Raw genomic sequence first — 22,535 nt, 5'->3', positions numbered from 1 at the left:
CGGAGATTAATCGATCTATCAAGCACTGCAAAGTGCTCCCGCGCACTCTGTCGGACCATTCTCCTGTGCTACTACTCATAGAGTCCCCGGTGCGTAGGATCCCCCCCTTCACGTGGCGTTTCCCGCCGTATTCGGTTCTGGATCCCGTCTTTCGCGGTGAATTGGCGGAGGCAATAGACTTATTCTTTGAGAAGAATGTAGGTTCTGTGGAGGATTTCCAGACAGTATGGGAGGCCTTCAAAGTCTATATACGGGGTATTGCAATGTCTAAACACTCCAGTGTCCTGAAGGCGACGAGGGGTAGGTTAGTGGCGTTGGAGCTTCAATTGCCGTCCCTGGAGGAACGGATCCGTATCGGACCGGATGCTGCACTCGAGGATGAAATTAAGCGCCTGTTACTGGAATACCACGAGGAGGCTGACAGAGAGGTCCAGCACATGGGCAAATATGCAACGGCCCGTACGTACGGGGAGGGGGAGAGGCCTGGTTCGGTATTGGCTAATATACTCAAGGGCCGCAGAGGGAAGCAGATGATCTCGGAGGTAAGAAAGAAGGACGGGGACAGAGTCACTGATGAGGCGGACATTGCCTCTGTCTTTAGGGACTACTATTCGGAGCTCTACTCCTCCAGGAGTGGAGACATGTCGGCTGAAATATTGGACTATCTGGAACATATAAAGCTCTCGTTCCTAACAAATGCTCAGAGGGAATTCCTCATGTGTCCCATACAGCTGGAAGAAATCAAAGACGCCCTAGCTTCAATGCGCTCGGGCAGTGCGCCGGGTATAGACGGTCTGTCCGTAGACTTTTATAAAACATTCCAGGAGCAGTTGCTACCGCATCTTCATAGGCTACTGGGGGACATCTGTGAGCAAGGCAGCATGCCTGGCACCATGCGAGAAGCCATGATTGTCACCATTCTGAAACCGGGCAATGCGCACGACGACTGCGGATCATACCGTCCCCTGTCTCGGTGCTAGGCACTATCCAACATGTAAAGCAGGACACACCGGCGGTGGCACTTTTCCTAGATATGGAGAAGGCGTTCGACTCGGTGGAGTGGCCGTTCCTCCTACTGGTGATGCGACGCATGGGACTCGGCGAACCCCTTCTTGCAAATGGTGGGAGCGCTCTACAAGGGGCCTTCGGCTAGAGTACGAGTGGGCAATGCGATATCGACGCCTCTTTACATCGGCAGGGGTACCAGGCAGGGGTGCCCACTATCCCCCCTGCCCTATGCACTGGCCGCGGAGCCACTAGCATGTCCGCTGAGAGAATATCACAGCCACAAGGGCATACGCTTCCCGACGTACAAAATAGGTGTGTCCATGTACGTGGATGATACGTTGCTGTATGCGCACGATCCAGCGACATCGCTCCCCCCACTGCTGAGGGAGGTTGTGCGCTTCGGAGGGCTGTCCGGGCTTAAAGTCAACTGGGCAAAATCGATGGTGCTGCCCTTGACCCCAGTGACCACGCAGGTTGAGACTGAGTTTCCTCTGAAGTGGACGGATGACCCGATTAGGTACTTGGGGATACAAATACATGCGGACTCGGATTTGCTCGTTAGCCAGAACTATGGCAGAGCGGTCAGCAGGCTGGAAGACGACATAACGATCTGGAACAAACTACCGCTCACACTCATGGGCCGCATTGCTATCATGAAAATGGTAGTGCTGCCGAGGTTTTTGTTCCTCTTCAACGCCTCGCCAATAGTGCTATCTAGGGCCTTTTTTCAACGCCTGACTAGCCTCATGATAACACTAGCTTGGGCGGGGAAACAGCCTAGGGTCAAATGGTCGACGCTCACCCTGCCGTATAGCATGGGAGGCTTGGCAGCCCCGGACTTAGAACTGTATTACAGAGTGGCGCAGGCATCGCACCTCCACACTTGGATACATGGAGATAAGCTGATCCCACATGTGCGAATGGAGCGTCTATTTGCTCATCCGTTGCCGCTCCCAGCGACAATCTGTAAACCGCAGGACCGCAGGACAGGAATATTAGACTCTATCACCTCTGCTAACCACGCCTGGCACTCGCTCCTGAGTCGACAAGGTGGTGCTTCATTGTATTCACCGGAGATGCCGCTGGAATGGATGATATGGCTCCCGCCTATGGCGGAAAGGGCGGTCACAAATGAGCTAGCAAAATTAGGACTCAGCAAAGCGGGTGACTTATTCCGCGACGGGGTAGTCAAGACCTGGGAACAGGTGCGCGGGGATGGGAATGTACCCCCTCTTCTGCAACGCTTTCAGTTTCATAGGACTCGAAGCGCACTCGCGGAAAAACTGGGCCCGGACATGGCGGAACCACCAGACGTCCCTGAAGTGACGTATGTTATTAAACGAAAGGAACCTCAGAAGCTCCTCACAAACCTCTATAAAGTAGCCATGTCCCATGGTGGACATCAACTCATGAAAGCCAGACTAGCGTGGCAGAGAGATTTGGAGCTCACGATCGATGACGCGACGTGGCGCTATTGCTGTGAGAGCACGAAACGGATTTTCCTCAACGGGAAACATCGACTCGTTCATTTCAAATTCCTACAGAGGGTGTACTACACTCCGGAGAGGCTTCGCAGGTACGGCCTACGACCTGAGGCGACCTGTGAACGCTGCCATGCGGCCGACGCTGACTTCATGCACTTGGCCTGGTCCTGCCCGGGTGTGCAAGCATTCTGGTGTGAAATCTTCACGGAAATGAGCAAAATTTTGGAGGTAGACTTGCCCCCGGAGCCTGGCCTGGCTCTTATTGGCAATTCGAGAGGGCTCCCAGTCGCGCTCCGCAGGCTTGCGGACATGGGGCTGCTAATGGCTAGAAGAGTAGTAGCCCAGTGCTGGATGAGAGGTCCGTTACCCACCAAGTCCAGATGGGCGCGGGATATGCTATACTGTAGCACTCAGGCGGAAACGTATAGTGAGCTGCTCCCCCCCAAAGAGCCGCCCAAAGAATTTCTGGGCGTTATACCAGACATACCTGCGTGACCAGCAGAATGCATGCGCTAGCAGCTCCGACGGTGAGTCGATGGCGCAGGAGGCGTCCGGACCCCAGGCTCTCTTACAGGCTGCCGTCAGCATCTGACTGTGCAGGGGTAGGAGCGTTGGTCTAGCCACTGGAGGGGAGGCAGACGGGGAATAGGCTGAGTGGAGAGTAAGGGATAGGGACATCTCCAAGGGGAACACACCACGTACCTGGTAATGCTGTGACTCCTGCATGGCCACTAACATGTAGGCAGGTTTCTAACTCCTGGGAAGCTTGGGTGCGACGGTAGTGGCGGGGTGGAAGACTAGGTTAGCACACCTTGAGGATTGGAGAGGTAACACACGTAGACTAAGTGAGGGAGGGGGAGAGAGGGGAGGGGGGAGGGGTGGGGGGAGGGAAATTCACAAGTTGAGGGCACATGGGCTTGTAGTAGGGTCCCAGAGTTGAGGTCACACAAATTTAGCTTCTGATGAGGTGCGCTCCGACTCGAGAATCGGGTAGGAGCTAGGAGGTAGCATCACCAATACATTGCATTAGTGACTCACACGCGACAGGATGGGGGATGCTTTGAAATCTCACTTCCTTGTAGATTGGAATGCGCCGCCGGACCCCCGGGTTGTCGGCAGTCGGGCTGTGTAGTGAAGTATTTGTGCCCTATCCACTATGTATATGTCGCGGCCGGCCCGTGGGGTTGTAGGCCTGAAGCCGTGTAACCTGAGTTTGTGCAATAAAAAAATATAAAATAAAAAATTCTTTTTTATTAGGAAATACCCACAAACGCTCGGGGCATGGTTGGGTGTGCACTGTATTTGGTCTTGCCCGCTGTGTGTAAAGAAAGGCCTTTATCAGCCCCTAACAACGATGGCATGTTTTCTGCCAGCTTAGGTGCACATTAGGTTTTCAAACATAGCCTTATTCTGTATCTGGAATTTTAAATCACATACAGGTGCAAAAACCTTTATCTTTTTACATTTTTGTGGCATGTGTATTGGTGTGCTCCTACCTTTGATTTGTCTAATTATCCGTTTTCATAGTACAAAGTATTTTCTGACCTCACAATTTGTGAAACTCAATTATACTATTTTACCTAAATTATATTATTTTCTGGAAACATTTGTATTGAACAAAATGATTCTTGGGATCTGTTATTCACTTGGCAGAATATTGTGCTTTTTCATGTTATGCTTGCCATTATGGGAGCGAATGCAGAAATTATAATGTGGTAAACACAGAGCACATTTGTGAAAGGTATTAGTTGAAAGAAGTGTGTGGGAATATTTGTTGCGTTAGGGGTTCTCTTTGGGTTAGTTTGGGATAGCATATCAAACACTTTTGGTGCAACTTTCCTGTAGGACATTAAGACTTGCTGAGTCTAAAGATGTCTGTGTTAACTTGCTCTTGCTCCTAGATATCGTAGTGGGATTCGGGGCTACATGAAATCAGCTGTACTGGACTTGCTGAGGAGATATTTGCAGGTGGAAACCCAGTTTCAGCAAGGTAACTTTACACCACAGTCCTGTGATTTGGATACATGTCTTAATTTAAACATAGATCAGTAACACATCTTTTCTGTTTATATATCCTTTAGCTCACTATGACAAGTGTGTAATAAATCTGCGGGAGCAGTATAAGCCGGACATGACACCAGTGTTAGAGTGTATATTCTCCCATGCTCAGGTGGCAAAGAAAAATCTGCTTGTCACAAGGTTAATTGTAAGTAAATAGTATATTGATGTATTTGTTTCGCATACATTGCAGATACAGTTCTAAAGAGCTGCAAACAGCTTCACAGCAAACATATTTTCAGTACCATGAGTGCCTTGAACATGAGGTTTTCTATTTAAATTGTACAGTGTGTGTGGTCCAGTTGGGCTGATATTTCAAACCCTACAATGTAATCAGAGTGGGGGCGGAAACGCATTATTGGGACTGGACTAGACCGTACTCTCCAAACAGGTTCTTTTAAATAACTGCATTAAACATTACAAGGACAAAGATATAAAATGATTTGTTAAGATCATGTTTTTTTTGTATTAATCAAGTTCCTAAGACTGGATAAAAATCCTGGTATTCATGTACTGAGATCATCAGTTTAGCAGAAGAGATAGAACAGAACAAAAGTCTGCAAAGTAATGCCCATTCGGTTACTGTAATGGTGGTGGCTGTTTTTAAGCCACCTTCAAATTATCGTCAGTAGCTAAGACCTCTAATATCATACAGCCTCTGAGTGGTTTTGCTTGTATTCCTAATCTGTAGGACCTCTCTTCAAATAAATAGATGCCCCCACTATCTCAATGCTAATGCTGTTACTGTTCTTGAATGTGAAGACGTTGAACCATTTCCCCTCTGTTGTCTCTTGGTTTTGCTACTTACAACAGATTGTCCAAAATGAAAATTGGAAGGGGTGTGGCAAAGACGGCGGCAAGGTAGGACACTCTGCTTCGTCGTCGCTCATGCCCGCAGCAACATCCAAGCCGAACCCACACGCCGTAAAGAGCGTGGAGCATCTGGAATTTGGGTCTAGGTGATTCTGGCAGGGGCAGAGCGGCTCGGCCTCACCGCGACCACCCAGAACCGAAGCAAAGGGCGACCGCCACACGGGCAGGAGAAAATGGTGGCCGAGACAATGGGTCGGTTCCCAGCCCTGCCGTCGGCAGACCGAGCTGCGTATTCTTCTCAGAGAGCGATTGACAGGCAGAGAGGTACCCAAGGGGGCCGACATAGAGTGGAATGAACAAGCGGAGTTGAGTGGCAGCGAGGATGGGTCTGAGAGTGGAGGTACTGCTGGACCTCGCCGAGACCTGGGGGGGGGGGGGGCAGGGGGAGTGCCCATGGACATCCATAGCCTCGCGGCCTATTACTTTTTGAAACTAACCGGAGCTGGCATCCAATACTGGAGTCCCGGTTCTGCGCGTCCCCCCCAACCCCCCATCCCTCCCCTCCTGCTTCTGAGGTGAGGAGCATTATCGCACAGATTCTGGAGGTCCAGGGGACATGCTCCATTGTGTTTAGTCCTTGAGTCCTGCTGTGCTGGTGGGGAAGGAGGTAGGAGTGGGAGAAAGACTGTGGCACTGCATTTTCAGCTGCGGACCCAACAGCGAGGGACTCCCCAAGGAAGGGGCCCTTTCCCCAGTTGCACCCAACAACAGGCCGAAACACACCCATAGCTGGGCCTCGGGACACAGACGGGCAAAAGAAAGGAGGTTGACGAGAACGAGGCCAACGTGCACCCCTACCCTTCGATAGCCGCGGCGGCCGCAGCAGCAAACAGCAGATTAGAAGCGGGAGATTGCATGCCCTACCGAAGAGAACTAAGGCTCCGCATTGACCCCCCCCTACTAGCGTGTTGTGAAGAACAGCGGTCACCGCTAGCGGCTAATGCATGAACAAAACAGCAGTAGCACCCCCCACGACTGGGAGGCCAGAGACGTGCCGAGGACTCGAGAGGGGGCAGTGGCCCTAGGGGCACCTCCGGCAACTAGGGGCCCACAGACAGTCAGGGACATCTGGAGGGGAGCGCAGGCCTTGCATATGCCCCTACCTCAATAAAGACCAGCTAGCTGGTGACACAACATTGTTGGGAAGTGTCACGCCCCAACGGGCTGGGGCTAAATTGAAACCTGGTGGCCTCACTCCGAGACCCGGGATAGAGGTAAGAGCAGAATACACAGTGTGCGGAGGTGAGCCCCACCGGTTCTGGAGAGCAGACTGGCACCAGGGTGCCCAGTGTGTCTATTGGAAGATATCTTGAGGTATGGTGCCCTCGCGCACACGCGGTGCTGCCCAGAGGCCTTGACCTAGCACATATTGAAGGTTTCAGCCAAAGAGGACTAGCCCAGCATCCTGGGAGCTTGGTCCCCTGGAGCAGAGAGCAAAGGAACCATAAGAATCAGATCTATGTCCACCAGTCGAGTAAAGAAGGACCGATCTCTTAAATACATGCTCATGCGACCTACCGGCAGCGGCACAGCGGATGGCCCCTCGTCTGGGGAGACGCCCGCACACAGACCGAAAGCCTAATAGAAGAACCAGTGACCCATGCATTCTTGGAGTCGCTCTTCACAACCCTTCGAGAGGACCTCTAGACAGTCCTCACGCAAGAGATCAGAGACCAGAAGAGATGCTGACGCTCCTGGGGAAAGAGTTGCTGCCCTGAAAGATAAAGGGGACAGTTGAGACATGGAGGTTGAGGCCCTACAGCAGGAGGCCCTCCGACTCCCAAGACCAACATATAGACCTGCAATCCCACCTGAAAGACCTTGAGAATCTGTCCTGCAGGAAAAACATTAGGATACAAGGAGTCACAACCAAAACAGAGGGAGGACACATCTTTGGCTTCGTGAGGGATCTCTTTAATCATGTGCTCGGTTACCCTGTCAGTATAGAACTTAAACTGGATAGAGCACACAGAGTAGGCCCACCTCGCTCCAACAAGGCCCCCCCAAGCAGACATTTTAGTCTGTGTGCACGTCGTCCAAACCAAAGAGGAAATACTGCGCAAAGCACGGACAGTGCATCCTGTCATGTTTAGAAACCAAACCCTGATGCTATATCAAGACCTGACCTCCCTCACACTACAAAAACAAAGGGGATTTCGCCCAGTCAGTACACATCTCCCCAAAAAAGATATTGCATACTCCTGGGGCCATCCTTTGAGGCTTATTTCTCACTTTGGTGGCAAGGTCCAGCAGATATGCTCCCTCTCAGAGGCCTGTCAGTTGCTGGGTCAGGAACCACCGTAAGGAAACGGTGACGGGAGGGTCTCGCCCCCTGGCTGGGGAGACCATCAACCTAGATGGCGGCGACAAGGGTCCAGACTCCACACAAACAGTCACCACAGACCAGCTAACCACATCACTGAGCCAGAACCCACCAGCCGACACCTCTGACACCAACGACGCAGCTCACATTTTCGCACAGTGGTTCACCAACTGTGCCTACAACCTTGCTCCACTGAAGAACCCCCCAGGCAAGACCAGCAAAAGGAAAACCACATGGTTCACCGACGCCCTCAAAGACTCAAAGAAATCATGCCACACTCTCGAAAAAATATGGCGCCACAAATGGACGACAGAAAACACGACAGCCCTCAAGAACGCCACTCGCGAACACCACCAGCTGATCCGCACCACCAAAAGGACATCGTTCAAAGAGCGGGTGGACAACAACACCCACAACAGCAAGGAACTCTAAAAGAGCTCTCCAACCCCAGCGCCAGCAAAAGCGACATCACACCGCCGCAAGACCTCTGCAACTCCCTCGCCACGTTCTTCTACCGCAAGATCGCAGATATACACAACAGCTTTGACACCCAGACTCCGCCTCCAATCACCAAATCAACGACCCCCACCACCACCCTGAGCGACTGGACCCCCATCAGCACAGAAGACACCACCCACGTTATGAACACCATCCACTCTGGCTCTCTCTCTGACCCATGCCTCATCACATCTACAGCAAAGCCAACACCATCATCGCACCCCCCCTTCGGAACGTCATAAACAACTCCTTCGCATCAGCCACTTTCCCAGAGAGCTGGAAGCACGCAGAGATCAACACCCTTCTGAAAAAACCCACAGCTGACCCCAAAGAGCTCAAGAACTTTCGCCCCTTCTCTCTTCTTCCCTTCCCGGCTAAAGTCATCGAGAAGACCGTCAATAAACAGCTGCCTGCATTCCTCGAGGCAAACAACTCTCTCGACCCATCCCAATCCGGATTTCAAGCCAACCACAGCACCGAGACAGCCCTCATCACAGCCACCGACGACATTAGGACCCTGATGGACAACGGGGAGACAACCGCTCTCATCCTTCTGGACCTCTCAGCCGCCTTTGATACCATCTGCCACCACACCCTAATAACCCGCCTCTACAACACTGGCATCCAAGGAAAAGCACTTGACTGGATCACCTCGTTCCTCTCCAACAGAACCCAGAGTCCGCCTCCCGCCGTTCCGCTCCACGGCCACCAAGATCATCTGCTGCGTACCCCAAGGCTCCTCGCTCAGCCCAACCCTCTTCAATATCTACATGAGCCCCCTCGCCGCCATCGCACGCAAACACAACCTCAACATCATCTCCTACGCAGACAACACCCAGCTGATACTCTCCCTCACCAAAGACCCAACCACCGCCAAAACCAACCTCCAGGAAGGAATGAAAGACGTAGCGGAATGGATGAAGCTCAGTCGGCTGAAACTGAACTCAGACAAGACAGAGGCCCTTATCCTCGGACAATCCCCTTCCGCCTGGGACGACTCCTGGTGGCCCACAGCGCTGGGCACTGCACCAACACCCACAGACCACGCACGCACGCAACCTGGGATTCAGCCTGGACTCCTCCCTCACGATGACCAAACAAGTCAAAGCCATCTCATCCTCATGCTTCAACACCCTGCGCATGCCTCGAAAGATCTTCCGGTGGATCCCCACAGAAACCAGAAAGACGGTCACCCAGGCCCTCGTCACCAGCCGACTGGACTACGGGAACTCCCTTTATGCAGGAACCACAGCCAAACTTCAGAAACGACTTCAGCGCACCTCCGCACGACTCATCCCTCGACATCCCTCTGCCCACCTGAGAAACCTGCACTGGCTCCCCGTCAACAAGAGGATCACGTTCAGGCTACTCACTCAAGGACAGAGCCACTACCGGAGGAAGATCGTTCTCCTACCTGGCCGCCAAGACATGGAACTCCCTCCCCGCACACCTACGACTGACCCAGGACCATCTCACCTTCAGGAAACACCTCAAGACCTGGCTATTTGAGCAGTAGCGCCCCCCCCCTCCCTTCAGCGCCTTGAGACCCTCGCGGGTAAGTAGCGCGCTCTATAAATGGATTGATTGATTGATTGACAAACATCGAGATGGCCGGACCGAGCAGAGATCATGAAGGGCCAACAGGAAGCATTGGAGTCTATCAATGTGGCATTGGCAAAGACTGAGGATGCACAAGCTTAACAAGATGGCAGAGGTCCTTCAGAGAGTCCGAAGGTGGGAGGGGAGGCGGGCGTCAGTGGACAGGCTACAATATGGACCCCATATCAACTTCCTGGCGGCTAAGATTGACCAAAGGACTTATATGCTCGCTCTATTGGTTTACCTAGTTGTTTTTGTTATAGGGTTTTCAGGGGTTACTTTTGGGGTTCTCCATTCACCTAACATTTACACCAAGGGGTACAACCCAGGGGCTCTGGGGACCAACCAGGAGGAACCAGAGAACTGTGTAGGCAACCAGAATCCGGGGCCTACTCAACAGATATACCGTCTATCCTAAGTAATGCATCCTACTCATCTCAGAATTCTCACCCTCAATGTCAGGGGACTTAATAATCTGGTAAAGCGCAGAGCGATAATTTCATACTTAAAAAATATGAAGGCAGACATCTGTCTCTTGCAGAAAACCCACCTCCTAGCCAAAGACTGCCCCAGGCTCAGGGCTCGTGTGTTCCCCATCCACTTGTTCTCTTCATGCCCCGCCAAAACTGTGGGGGTAGCCATTTTGGCGTCTCGAATCTTCAGGGGTAAAGTGGTTCAGAAAGAGGCCAAAATTAAAGGGAGGTTCCTCACTTACAGATTCACCCTGGGTGGTCAGGCACTGACTATAGGGTTGATATATGCACTGAATGAGGAACAGGAGAAATTCCTCCTCATGGCACTTTCAGAGGCAATTGCCACAGATGAATGTAAAATCCTATTCGAGGCGGATCTCAATTTGGTTTTTAACAATACCCTAGACAGGTCTGCGCAACTACACGGACAGACTGGCGCCTTGTCCACACAAGGTCACACCCGTTTGAGGGAACTGGGGTTGATAGATCTCTGGAGGACTGCTCACCCTCAGGAGAGAAAATACACTTTTTTTCTAATGCACACAAAACATATGCCAGGCTCGACTACCTCATCGACACCAGAGACCTCCATCCACTCGCAGTGGACACAGAGATACAGCTACTCTCTAAATAACTGCAACGGTTGCGGTCACGCTGTCGTTTCCCCCTATGCAACGCCCTTTCCGACAGTGGCAATTAATAGACATGCTCCTGCAACACCCAGAAGTGGTGACACAAATTTACAGCGCTTTAGGGGACTATCTAAAACACAATGACACTTCAGAGATACTCATGGCAACGCTATGGGAGGCGCTTAAAATGGTTATTCAGGGCAAATTCATTGCGATATCCTCAGCAGATAACACACTCCGGAAGAACAAATGAGGGCCTCTCCCTGCAGGTACGAGAATTAGAGTACATTCACCAGAGGACGGGGGCTCTCAAAATATGGCGCCAATTCTCGGCATCGCGATCACAATTAGCTACGATTGATCTAGACTGAGCGGAGTACGCAGTCCTTCATCTCCATCACTTTTTCTATGTAGGGGGATCTATGTGGCCGCCTTCTAGCACATAAACAAGGTGAGTACCGACAGAGGCAAGTTGTCCAGGCGATACAGTACCAGGACGGGGGTCTAGTGTCGGTAGACACTGAACTAGCCAAAGCCTTTCAAGATTATTATGCACGCCTCTACCCGGGCCAAACACTGGATAGTGCAGAGAGTGACAGATATTTTCTAGATTTGCAATCGTCCACAATGACCCCGAAGCTAACCGAGTACCTAGACTGTGAAATCCGGATTGAGGAGGTTATTGTGGTAATTTCTCACTTAAAACCAGCAAAATCCCCGGACCCATGCGGCTTTACCTCAGCTTTTTACAAAACATTTTGTCTGGTAGTGGCTCCACTCCTGACGTAGCTCTTTAACACTTTCTCAGAGCCCGGTGCGATTCCAACTTCAGTGTTGGAAGCAGCAATAATAGTTATCCCCAAAACAGGGAAGGACAAAACATACTGTAGTTCGTTCCGGCCCATCTCACTTCTAAATGTAGACCTGAAATTATTTACAGGAATACTGGCCCACAGGGTGAGCACATAATGCCCGGCCTAATTGACCCCGTTCAGGCAGGCTTCATCCCGCAGAGACAGACAAGTGACAACACCAAAAGGGTCCTCCACATTATAGAGAAGGCGTCCCGATCCCCAGGCAAATACATGCTAATGACCATAGACGCTGAAAAGACCTTTGATAGGGTGCATTGGCCATGCCTCGTGCAGTAATTCACTTCGGCTTGGGGAAAGGATAGGGACCCAGATATTACATTATCGTCTTCCCACGGCAACGGTTAGAGTTACACATCAGACCCATTTCAGATTAGAAGAGATACGAGGCAGGGGTGTCCCTTATCACCCCTCGTGTTCTTGCTATATATGGAGCCATTAGCGCTGAGAATCCGTACCCACACAAGCATCTCCAGGGTCCCATTTGGGGGGGATAGACATACCATAAGCCTCAATTCAATGACGTCCTGGTGACGCTTGACAACCCAGACACCTGGGTGCCTTCCTCGAGGAACTGGATTCCTTTGGCAGGGTCTTCAGCTTCAAAGTGAATGTAGAGAAATCAGTAGTGCTCACCCTCTCCCTCCCGCTTCCAATAGTGAAACAGCTTCTGCAACAGCATCCTTTACAGTGGTCCCACAGTAACCATTCCCTATTTGGGAATCCAGCTTGCCTCAACCACACAAGTCAATGCCGACCGACATCAATTATCACTTCCGCCATAGGCAAATTCGAGTTGATATCCAAAAGTAGAAACACCATCCGATCTCGTGGCTGGTTCAAAGTTACAGCTATTAAAATGATGATTCTCCTCTAAGATTCTGTAGTTATTCCAGACCCTCCCTCTGCAGCCACCCCCTGGCATGATTCATAAGATACAGTCAGAGATTCAGCAGTTCATTTGGCAGGGCCGGATCCCGGATGAAAAAAGCCATTAGTTTCCTCCCGCCCAGTAAAGGAGGGCTGGGGATCTCCAACCTCCCATTGTATTTTTACGCTGCGCAGCTGAGATACCTAGTGGAATGGACCCATGCATAATCCGAGAAGCACTGGCTTTTTCAGGACAGGGCAGTGGCCGGAATTTCACTTCTGAAGGTCCCCTTCCTTAAGAAACCACACAGACCCCAAAACTTGTAATTGTCCCCCATTACGCAAACTACAATGGCGGCGTGGGATCAGACTAGCACAAGACACAACTTGACAACCTTCTCCACTATTCAATAATCCAGAGTTCAAGCTGGGGGTGAGGGAGGCCAGGTTTACACGATGGTGCAGCTCTGAATGCCGGGCTCTGGGTCATCTTTTCGATGTTGAAGGGGTGCTCCCTTTCTTGTGGGTCAAAGCTGACTGAGATTCCAGAGACACTCCGACACTGGGCACTACAGCCACATAATAGGCCCAAAGCGCACTTACACCTTACTCAATACGAAAAATGTCTTCTGTCTAAGTCCTCAGATAAGAAACTAATCTCAGAACTCTACACTCTGCAGAACACACAAAACAATCACGTGCACAATGCAGGACGGGACAGGTTGGAAAAAGACATAGGGAGGACACTGAGTGACAAAGAATAGGAAGGAATATACTATAGAGCCAGACACACAGCCACTAACACAGCACTGACAGAAACGCTAACAAAGGTAACCACATACAGGAATTACACCCCAGCTCGGATACACAAAGAAACCCTGCTCTGAGCCCAGACTGCTGGTGGGGAACGGGGAACGCTGGTGCATTTATTATGGGAATGCCAGCGACTACAGCACTATTGGACTCAAGTGCTGAACGAAATCGATACACACTTAGATACCAACTACCAAGATTACCCGCATATATACTTTTGGGGGTACCTAACCCCCTTATGTACCCCTTAAAATCTAGAAAGGGGCGTCAGATTGGACTGACCCTATGGGCGGCAATGCAGAACATTCTCACCCACTGGGGGACCCCACAGATTCCCACTCACACGGGCTGGTTCACATGGTTGTGGCACATTCTAGGAATGGAAAAGATAACGCTCACGATGTCCGGGCAAGGCTCGGCCTTCAGAGAAATGAGGCAACCATTTTTTATCTCTGCTATCACAAGAATTCCTAGAGCTCGCCTGTCCCAAATACCTACACCTGTTACGCCTGCCTGAGACTGCTGCAACCCCGACTTCGGAGCAGAATTAATTGACAGCACTGCCAACATTGAATCCCAAGTGATAATACAAAGGTGAATGGAGGGAGGAAGGGGGGAGGCGTGGTTTCGGGGTTAGTTTGCCTAGTCAACCTTTTTTAAAAATATTACAGTATGCAGGGCTTGTTCAGCCCGAAAGCATATGCTCCACAATTGGCACTTTTTGTTTGTTGCTATAAAATTAAAACTGCCAGGTTTGAAGCAGATTTAAGAACAAGGGAGGTATGCAGGCAAAAAGTGATTCTGCTTGGTAATAACAAGGTTCCGAAGGTTAGGCAGTTATAGCAACAGCCCCTAGGGGCATTAAAGCAACAGCCAAAATAGGATTTAAGTGTGCCCTCCATTCTCCCACAGCAAAGCCTCAGGTGTGTGCTATACAAACAATGCAGGGAATCTCACTAGACTACTTTTGCTGTTTGATGTTCAAAGCAGTGTCTTATAAGCATAGGTAAGCCAATGTTATTCTGTACTTGCCTTTTCTGATGGATACATCTGCCTTTGGATTCCTTGCCTTTTGAATTATCCCAATGCGCAGCATTCCACAGAAACCTTTCTCCTCCGCTCTCCCACGTCGATGTTACAATGGAACGGCTCCGCACATGACTCTGCGTGACATAATTCTTCCCTTTTTTCCATGCCGTTATTTGGTTTTTTCCCAGGCTCTCCATTTCTGGGAGTTTATTTGTTACTGTTATTGTGACTTTGTAGCCTTAAGAGATGACTATGACAAGGAAATCTGGATTTAAGCTGAGCACAGAATGTGGGGGCTAGATGTCCATCACTGACCCCCCCATGAAGACTGTTTGCGCCTCTCATCGGGTCATGTCGTCGGGACATGCACTTTGTGTAGGCGGATGAATGCCAAGGCTCTGAAGGAGGCCCAGTTATTCATGGCGAAGGCCAAGAAACTGAAGAGGAGTCACAGGTAACCCAGGGCGCGTAACTCCACTCCGCCAGCAGAGTTTAGAGAGTTTTGCTTCCTCCGCGCACCATTGCGAACGTGGAGTTTAGGCAAAACTCCGTGGTGGAGCGGAGTTGCCCCCTCCACTCTCTCTAATTAATTATAACTTAAAAAAGGCACTTACCTGCTGTGGCGTCCTCCTCCTCGTCCTGGCAGCTCTGGGTCCTTTAGCATATTCCTTGGGAGGTTTTTCACCTCATTTTCTCCAGGCACAGGCTCATGCCTGTTATGCCTATGACTCCAGGGAGTTGACCTCTTCGGACGCCGAGGTTAATGACGCCGTTGCAGTCTCTAGAGCACGGGTACTCAAAGTACGGCCCGCGGGCCGGCAGCGGCCCGTCAAGCCTTCCTTGGTGGCCCTCGGACCTTACAGACATCATACCTGTGCTATTTTTATTTTTGAAAGTGCCAGCAAACACTACCGATTGCAACAGCACGGACTCAGAGAGACGGGCAAGGCGATTCCAGGGATATTCAGAGGGAAGCTGCAGGGGCACTAAGAAGAGGTGAACAAAGCCTCATTAACATGTAAATGGTCTTTTAAAGACCTGTGAAGTACTGGGTGTTGCTGTGTGCGCGCCGGGGAAGCTGCCTCATCCCGGGCTGACACACGCGCAGGGTGAGGTGACCGAGGCCAGCAGGGACTGAGGAGGGGGGATGGGGGGTTGGGGTGGTTTGTGCCCCTTTTGCTAAACATATTGACATTAGCATAAAGATATTGTGACCATGCTCGGTGCCTTTGCAGGAACTTTTACTGATGGCTTTCATAGTTAATTAATCTCAACTTCACAGCAGGAATTTTTTCGAAGCAGGAGCAAAATAAGATTTTGCGTTTGGGTACTCCCTTTGCCATGCAATCTGGCGCCAACTTGCAGTTGCAAGTGGCCAGGCAGCTGCCTACAGTGGCTTAATGTATCCCCGGGCCTGGTTAATCTTTCAAGTATTGACATCTGAGAAATCGCGTCTGTGGCATGACAACATTTTACATAATATTGCTTCAATTTAAATAGCATTGCTTCTTCCGAATGGTGAACTTACTAACCTTTATTCCATTCCTTCAAATTGGTCTGCCTTTTCTGCCCTTTTTTCCTCAGCTTCTTTCTATAAGTATGAGTGCCGAATGCAAATTGCTGCCTGCCAGAATTAAAGACAATAAATCCTATTCCCTGCATTGCCACTTTAAGTGCTAAAAAGATGCTAAAATAATCGGATATTTGTGGTGCGAGGTGACGAAGGGCAGCACGGAGTGAGAGCCAGGTGAGATGGCAGAGGGTGACAGAGGACAGCAGGGACTGAGGGGGGAGGGGGGTGAGGTGACGAAGGGCTTCAGGGAGTGAGAGCTGGGTGAGATGGCATAGGGTGACAGAGGACAGCAGGGACTAAGGGGAGGGGGTGAGGTGACATAGGGCAGAAGGGAGTGAGAGCCAGGTGAGGTGAGACAGATAGTGACAGAGACAGATAAAGACATACAGAGACAGATAAAGACATACAGAGACAGATCGAGGCAGAGACAGATCGAGGCAGAGACAGATCGAGGCAGAGACAGATCGAGGCAGAGACAGATCGAGAGAGAAACTCTGTTTATTTAGACCGTGGTCTCTAAACAATGAGATTGAAAATAGAGATGCATCACATCAATAACAAAACCGTACACAATTTTAAAAATCATAAAATCGTTAAAAAAGGATTTAAAACACATGCTATACATAATAAAATTTACAGTACTATCTGATGTCTTATGGGCTTGCAATCCCTCGTACTTTAGCTTTTGGTTCCTGCGCTAAGCGATTTACCTCTTTCAGGTAGTTACCAAGAGCAATTGCTATTTCCAGATTTTCCATTCCTATCAACAAGTGAGAGAGAGAGGAGAGAGAGGAGAGAGAGGAGAGAGAGGAGAGAGAGGAGAGAGAGGAGAGAGAGGAGAGAGGAGAGAGAGGAGAGAGAGAGAGAGAGAGAGAGAGAGAGAAAGAGAGAGAGACACACGGCCCCAAACCACACTGTAAATTTGGCCCCCGAGAGAAAGTTTGTGAGTACCCATGCTCTAGAGGGTCGAGCTCCATTGGACAGTTCTTCCTCAGCACCGTCTGGATCTGAACCGGCACTGACTCGACCTTGACTGGCTTTGACTCCTGTTCCTTTCAACCTTCCTTCGATATGGTTAAAAAATTACTAGGATGAGATCTTGGAGAGAGGCACAAAGTTTGTTGGAGCACCTCCCCTGAGTGGTAGCTGATGTCGCCGAAGGGCCTGCCAACGCATGCGGTGACCACGCTGTTATAAGAAAGGCTGCAGAACTTTTAGAATTGCCTCTTCCTGCAGTAGAACTAAAATCAAACATTCTTACAAAGGTTCTTCATTCATTGTCCTCTGTCAGAACCTTTGCTGCCCTTCAATTTGGAATTAATAGAGCCCATCTTGTATATCTGGCAGAATCCAATGTCTACTCCAGCAGTTTCCAGGACTGTGGCTAGGCGATACAAGATGGCTCCTGGGGATCCACCGTTTGTCCTCCCATCCTTCGCCAGAGAGCTTGGTGATCCAGGCTTCGTGCCTTCATGCTGTCGGCAGGTTCCTTTCCATCAACCCCTGCTGATAGAGAGTCAAAGCCCATGGAGCAGTCAGCGAAGAACATTATTTGCCCCAGTGTTGGAACTTTCATAGATTCCCATGCTTTTGTATCATTCCCCGTCGTCGGAATGGGAGTCTCGGTAACAAAAATACCATAGCAGTAGGTACAAAAGAGAAAGAAAAAGGCCTAGGCCTCATTCCCTTTTGTAGCATATCACCCTCTTTTTGTAAAAGAGACCAAACCTAGGCATCAGCCAATCAGAAGTGCCTCACCCCTTAGAACCCTGCTGAAGGAACCTCAGAGCCTCAGATTTTCTACCGCACGTTGTGCTTAGGGAGTCTCCTTTGAGCTCTGCTCATTTCTTCTCTATTCAAAGGATTTTCTTCAGAATTTCTCAACAGGATTGTTTAAGGATGGCTGACAAGGATAGGAAGAAGGCCCTTTTCAAGCCCTGCTCCACCTGAGGCAAGAAAAGGTTGTTTGTGGAAGATAGGCATAAGGATTGTATCTATTGCCTTTATCCGGATCATAAAGCGGGGACTGTAAAATCTGCCGCACTTTCTCTACCAAGACTCTCCGGGATCGTGCTGGTAGACTTTTGCCCTGGCTTCAGAAACCGAAGGAGAGGAAACCTGGAGTTTCCAGTGACAGTGAGGAGTCATCATCAGCTGTGTCATCTAAAAAGTCAGTCAAGCTAGCTCGCGGCCGTGATGGTCGCCTTTTAGCTCGGCTCCCGCAGCCCTCCATCCTGACTGCTTATCCTGTCTTTTATCCTGTCCCGGGACGGCACACTTTTGGGGAATTGGAAACATTACGGCTTGTTTGTACTTACCATCTGACCCCGGGGTCTTGACGTGCAGTGGCTCCGGAGTTCCGACCTCCGAGAGATCGGGGCCTCTGCGAGACTTGGACCGGGACCTGGCCGGTGGGATCCGACGGCTCTCGGCCCCGGCCGAGAGCGAGAACCAGTGTTGGGAGCCGATGTGCGAAGATCCCGGCGATCCTGACCCGGACCTGTCCTGCTGGTCGCGTGGCAGACGTGGGTGAGAAGCCCCGGGACCTGATTCTGAGAGGGGGTCTCCCCCCGCCGCTGCTTTGTCCGGCGGCCCTGGTCCTCGAGGCCCGGACTCCGCTTGTTTGGGGCACCGGTGCTGGTGCGGGCGGAGACCCGTTTTGGGCGGACATCCTTTTGGCATCGAGGCCGCCCTTGCTGGGACCCCCGGCGCTTGTAAAGTCCTACATTTGAGAACTGTTATTTCCGGGGGTCCTCGTGGCGATTGGGCTGATTCACGAAATGGCGGCCGGCCCTCTGGATCGAGAGTCACCTTGTGGCGGCGGGCCCGAGTTGCCTGATTGTGTGGGGATCGGATCTGGTGGGCGTGAGCCGACAGTCGGAGCTATCCTGGAAGCCCTCAGATCCCTGTACGCTTCCCTGGCCCTGGGCGTCTCGGTGGGTCCGCCACGATCCGCCGCCATTTTGGGCGGCCGTTTCTTCTTGTCGCCCTCTTGTTTCGATGCCTCCATTGCCTCACCCCCCTCGATTGACCTGAGTGTCTCCACCGCTGATCGAAGATCGTGTAATGTGCTGGTGACTTTGGGGCGCCCTGCTTTTCAAGGTTCGGACCCCGGGGACTCGGATGCTGTACTGCGACCCTGTTTGACATTGTTGCCTGGAATTATGGGTGGACTTCCTCCTGTGCCTGCTTCGATGACTTTGCCTGTGTTTAAAAATGGGACCACCTCGCCCACTCCAGTGGCGCAACTGAACTCCTGTTTCTCATGGCTCGTGCTTCGATTGTTGATGCATCGATACTTTCAGTTTGAACTATTGCTCACTTGTCGATCTATCTACTCCCCACGTAGCTATGCTAGTCTCCATTCCACTCGATTTTCTGCTGACTTCGTCTTTAGTATGTGGTTGTACATTGCCGTGTGGTGGGTGGGGTCTGTCGCTCGGAAGGGTTGGGGGTGAAATGTACAACTTCTGCTTGATTCCCGGTATGCGATTTCGTTGCACACTTGTCTCTGATTGTAGAGGGGTGGGAGGTCCCCTTCTTCTAATATTTGGTGGCGCGTGATGGGGTGACATCCTGGTCTGTTTTTTTTATTGTAATTGTCCGGTTGGGCGGAGGGCTGTGGCCTATCGTTAGTATTATAGCTCTTCTGCTCCTCCCTCCTGTTTTCTTTCTCCGCTTTTGTGGTCTTTTTGTCTCGTTTTTCATTCTTTCTTCTTGCTATATTTCGGGTTCTGGTTTAGGGCGACAGGCACGCTGTTTGAAGGGTAGGCCGTAGCCTTCTACAGGGGTGCAGGGTGGGACGGGTGGGTTGGGTTCTGTTTTTTGTTTGTCTTCTGGTTCTATGGCCCTTTTGTATATCTTTTTCGTGAGGCCGCGTCTGTCCCGACCTCCTATGGTGTGTTTCGGGTGGGGGTATGGCGTCGTTACTCCTCCTGCTACATTTTGGCTGTCTTTTCATCCGATTGCCATGCCCCACTTGGACCGTTACTCCTTTTGTCTCCTGTCCTCTCACCATGGGGTGCCGTGTCGGCGTGTCTTTTACCTTTCTTTTTTCATATTTCCCTATTCCCTTTTATTGTTTGGTTTTTCTTCCCTCCATTTTCCTTTCCCTTCCTCTTCCCCCCCCCCCCTACCTAGTCCCCCTTCCCTTTTTCCCTTCCTGCGTCCCAGAGGGTACTGTGACGGGCGGGCGGGTTTTCATGCATTGTCTTCCGATCCCACTGTTCTGGCTTGGTAGTGTCCCGGGTGGCGGGCGTGTTATGAGGATAACGCTCAGGGGTTGACTGTATCTCACATATCCTGATTTCCTGAATGCATTGTGTTGTCCCCCTGATATTTTGCCCCACGCCCCCTTCTTAATGTTGAGGTTGATTACGGGATATCGGATGCCTCCGTATTGCAATTGTGCCTGTCATATGTCCTCTCCCCTTATTGTAAAATTAAGCCTTCTTTACTCCTGTGTTTTAGCCCTTTAGTTTCTGTATTTCTTTTTCCCTATTGCGATTATACGGCCTCTGCCTTGTGTGGATTGATTGTGTACTATTTGCCTGATGACTCCTGACTGTTTTGTACACTGCGGCCGGCCGGCTTGGTTGTGGGCCTCTATTTGTCTTCTTTTGATATCAATAAAGGTTTTCAAAAAAAAAAAAAAAAAAAGTCAGTCAAAAGGGGTAGGGGTAAGGCCTCAAAAAAGACCCCCAGAGAGTCTGAGAGCCTCGGTCCAGGCGAATCTCCTCACCCCGGTGAAAAGGAGAGGGTACGCCTTCCAAGGATGCGAAGACTGACCCAGCCTTCAAGAAACCCTCTTCCCAAAATTCTGAGAGGAGTTCCAAGTCCTCGACGACGAAGGCGTCGACGAAGAAATTGAAGACGAAATTGAAATTGGTTCCGTCGACGAGCTCGTCTACGGGGGATTCGTCGACGAAGGGATCGTCGTCGAAAAAGGAAGCGTCAACGGCAGGTTCATCAGCGTCGACGGGAGGTTTGCCGACGACGGCGCCATCGACGAGTACCACAGCATCGACGATGAGAGTGACATCTCCTAGGAGAGTGACCCCCCTTGCCACCAGCTTTGCTCTTTGAGGAAGGGGATTCAGATGAGGATGACCAGGACTCATATGGCTATTCCAATAGTCCCTCTCAACTTCTGGTTAAATGTCAAGAGACGGACTCTGAAGGGGGATATGACCAGGAGGATGGTGAACATCATCAGGCGGTTCAGTCGCAACATTATTCTGGGCAGGATATGGTTACAGTACCATCTTCATTCCTACATGACCTGCATAAGATGCTGCAGGACTACAAATCTAAGGCTACTAGGCCAGTTCTGGTTCCTGCAGTGCCTGCAACGCCTGTCTTGGCTTCTGCCTCAATGGCTACTCCTGGATTACCTGCTCAGGCGTCCCCTCAGCCTCAGACATCCTTTCCGCAAGAACCTTCCAGGCCGGCAGACGCCCATGATGATTCCGCGGATGAGGATCAACATTCGGTTCATGGATCTGATCATACGACTGAATGGGATGTGTGGAAAAGTAAATTTTGCCATGTTCTGTGTCCCTACGCCTCATCCATCATATGTTATGTGTGCATGATCAATATGCATATGTTATTCCCCATTTCTGATTAAAGACGCAATTACAGTTGTGTCCACCTCTAGTATGTTAGTTTCCAGTCCTCGTGAATACTACGAATATCAGGCCTATGTAAGTAATGTTGCCACGTTTCTCAGTGTGCACGTTATTCAATTATAAAGTCCCCGTTTCCAGGCCTCAAAAAGGGCCCGGACCACAGATTCAGCTCCTGTTTCCTGAAAGCCTCGCTAAGGAGCGATACAGCCCCCACCTGTATCCTCGACCCTTCACTTACTTCCTGCCTCGCAGTGCCCGGTGCACCCCGGCTCTGCCTCTGAGTCTGCCAAAAGTATGTTATAGTTCCAGCTATCAGTTCAGTCCTCCTCCTCTGCATTCCTAAGCTACTGAACTGCATCAATAGTTTCCATCATTGTCTAGCCTTCTCGTCTCCATGTTAGAGAAATACTGTATTTAATGGTCATTTAATATTCTTCACGCACTACATGTAGAATAATGCATGGTCCAGTCTTAGAGTCAGGTTAGCCTCTCCCCTCATGACTTCTAGTTTATATCAACATGTTCCCTAAACATTAGATACCAGATAGGGTTTAGGTACATGTCGCTCCGACCCTCCAGACTCCAGTCTCTGCTCCTAGCACAGAGTTCGTAGCCCCCAGCTTCTCCTAGTAACACGTCATTGTCAGTTTTCGCGCACCATTAGATTAGAGGTCCCGGCTCCTTAGGTAGCCCCCTCCAATGTTTCCGCTCATTCATGATATATTCTGTTACGTTTTGCATCACATGTCTAAGTAAACTCCTAGTTACACCTCTTATTTCTCTTATCTCTCGCGACTGCT

The 22,535-nt window shown here is 50.6% G+C and overlaps 1 protein-coding gene across 10 annotated transcripts in view; it reads left to right on the top strand.

Moving 5' to 3' along the window:
• The window catches only part of ACACB (acetyl-CoA carboxylase beta), a 2,338,068-nt gene that overhangs the window by 983,453 nt on the left and 1,332,080 nt on the right, over positions 1 to 22,535 (top strand). For all 10 annotated transcript variants that reach the window (XM_078667379.1, XM_078667377.1, XM_078667383.1 and 7 more), the window contains 2 exons: positions 4,394 to 4,482; positions 4,574 to 4,698. In XM_078667379.1, the coding sequence (XP_078523505.1) occupies positions 4,394 to 4,482; positions 4,574 to 4,698 (214 nt within the window). The remainder of the gene's footprint in view (positions 1 to 4,393; positions 4,483 to 4,573; positions 4,699 to 22,535) is intronic.

The sequence above is a fragment of the Lissotriton helveticus genome, chromosome 11, assembly GCF_964261635.1.
Source record: "Lissotriton helveticus chromosome 11, aLisHel1.1, whole genome shotgun sequence".
Lineage (NCBI taxonomy): Eukaryota > Metazoa > Chordata > Amphibia > Caudata > Salamandridae > Lissotriton > Lissotriton helveticus.
The sequence above is the reverse complement of the archived record's forward strand: the minus strand, read 5'-3'. Positions and strand labels throughout refer to the sequence as shown.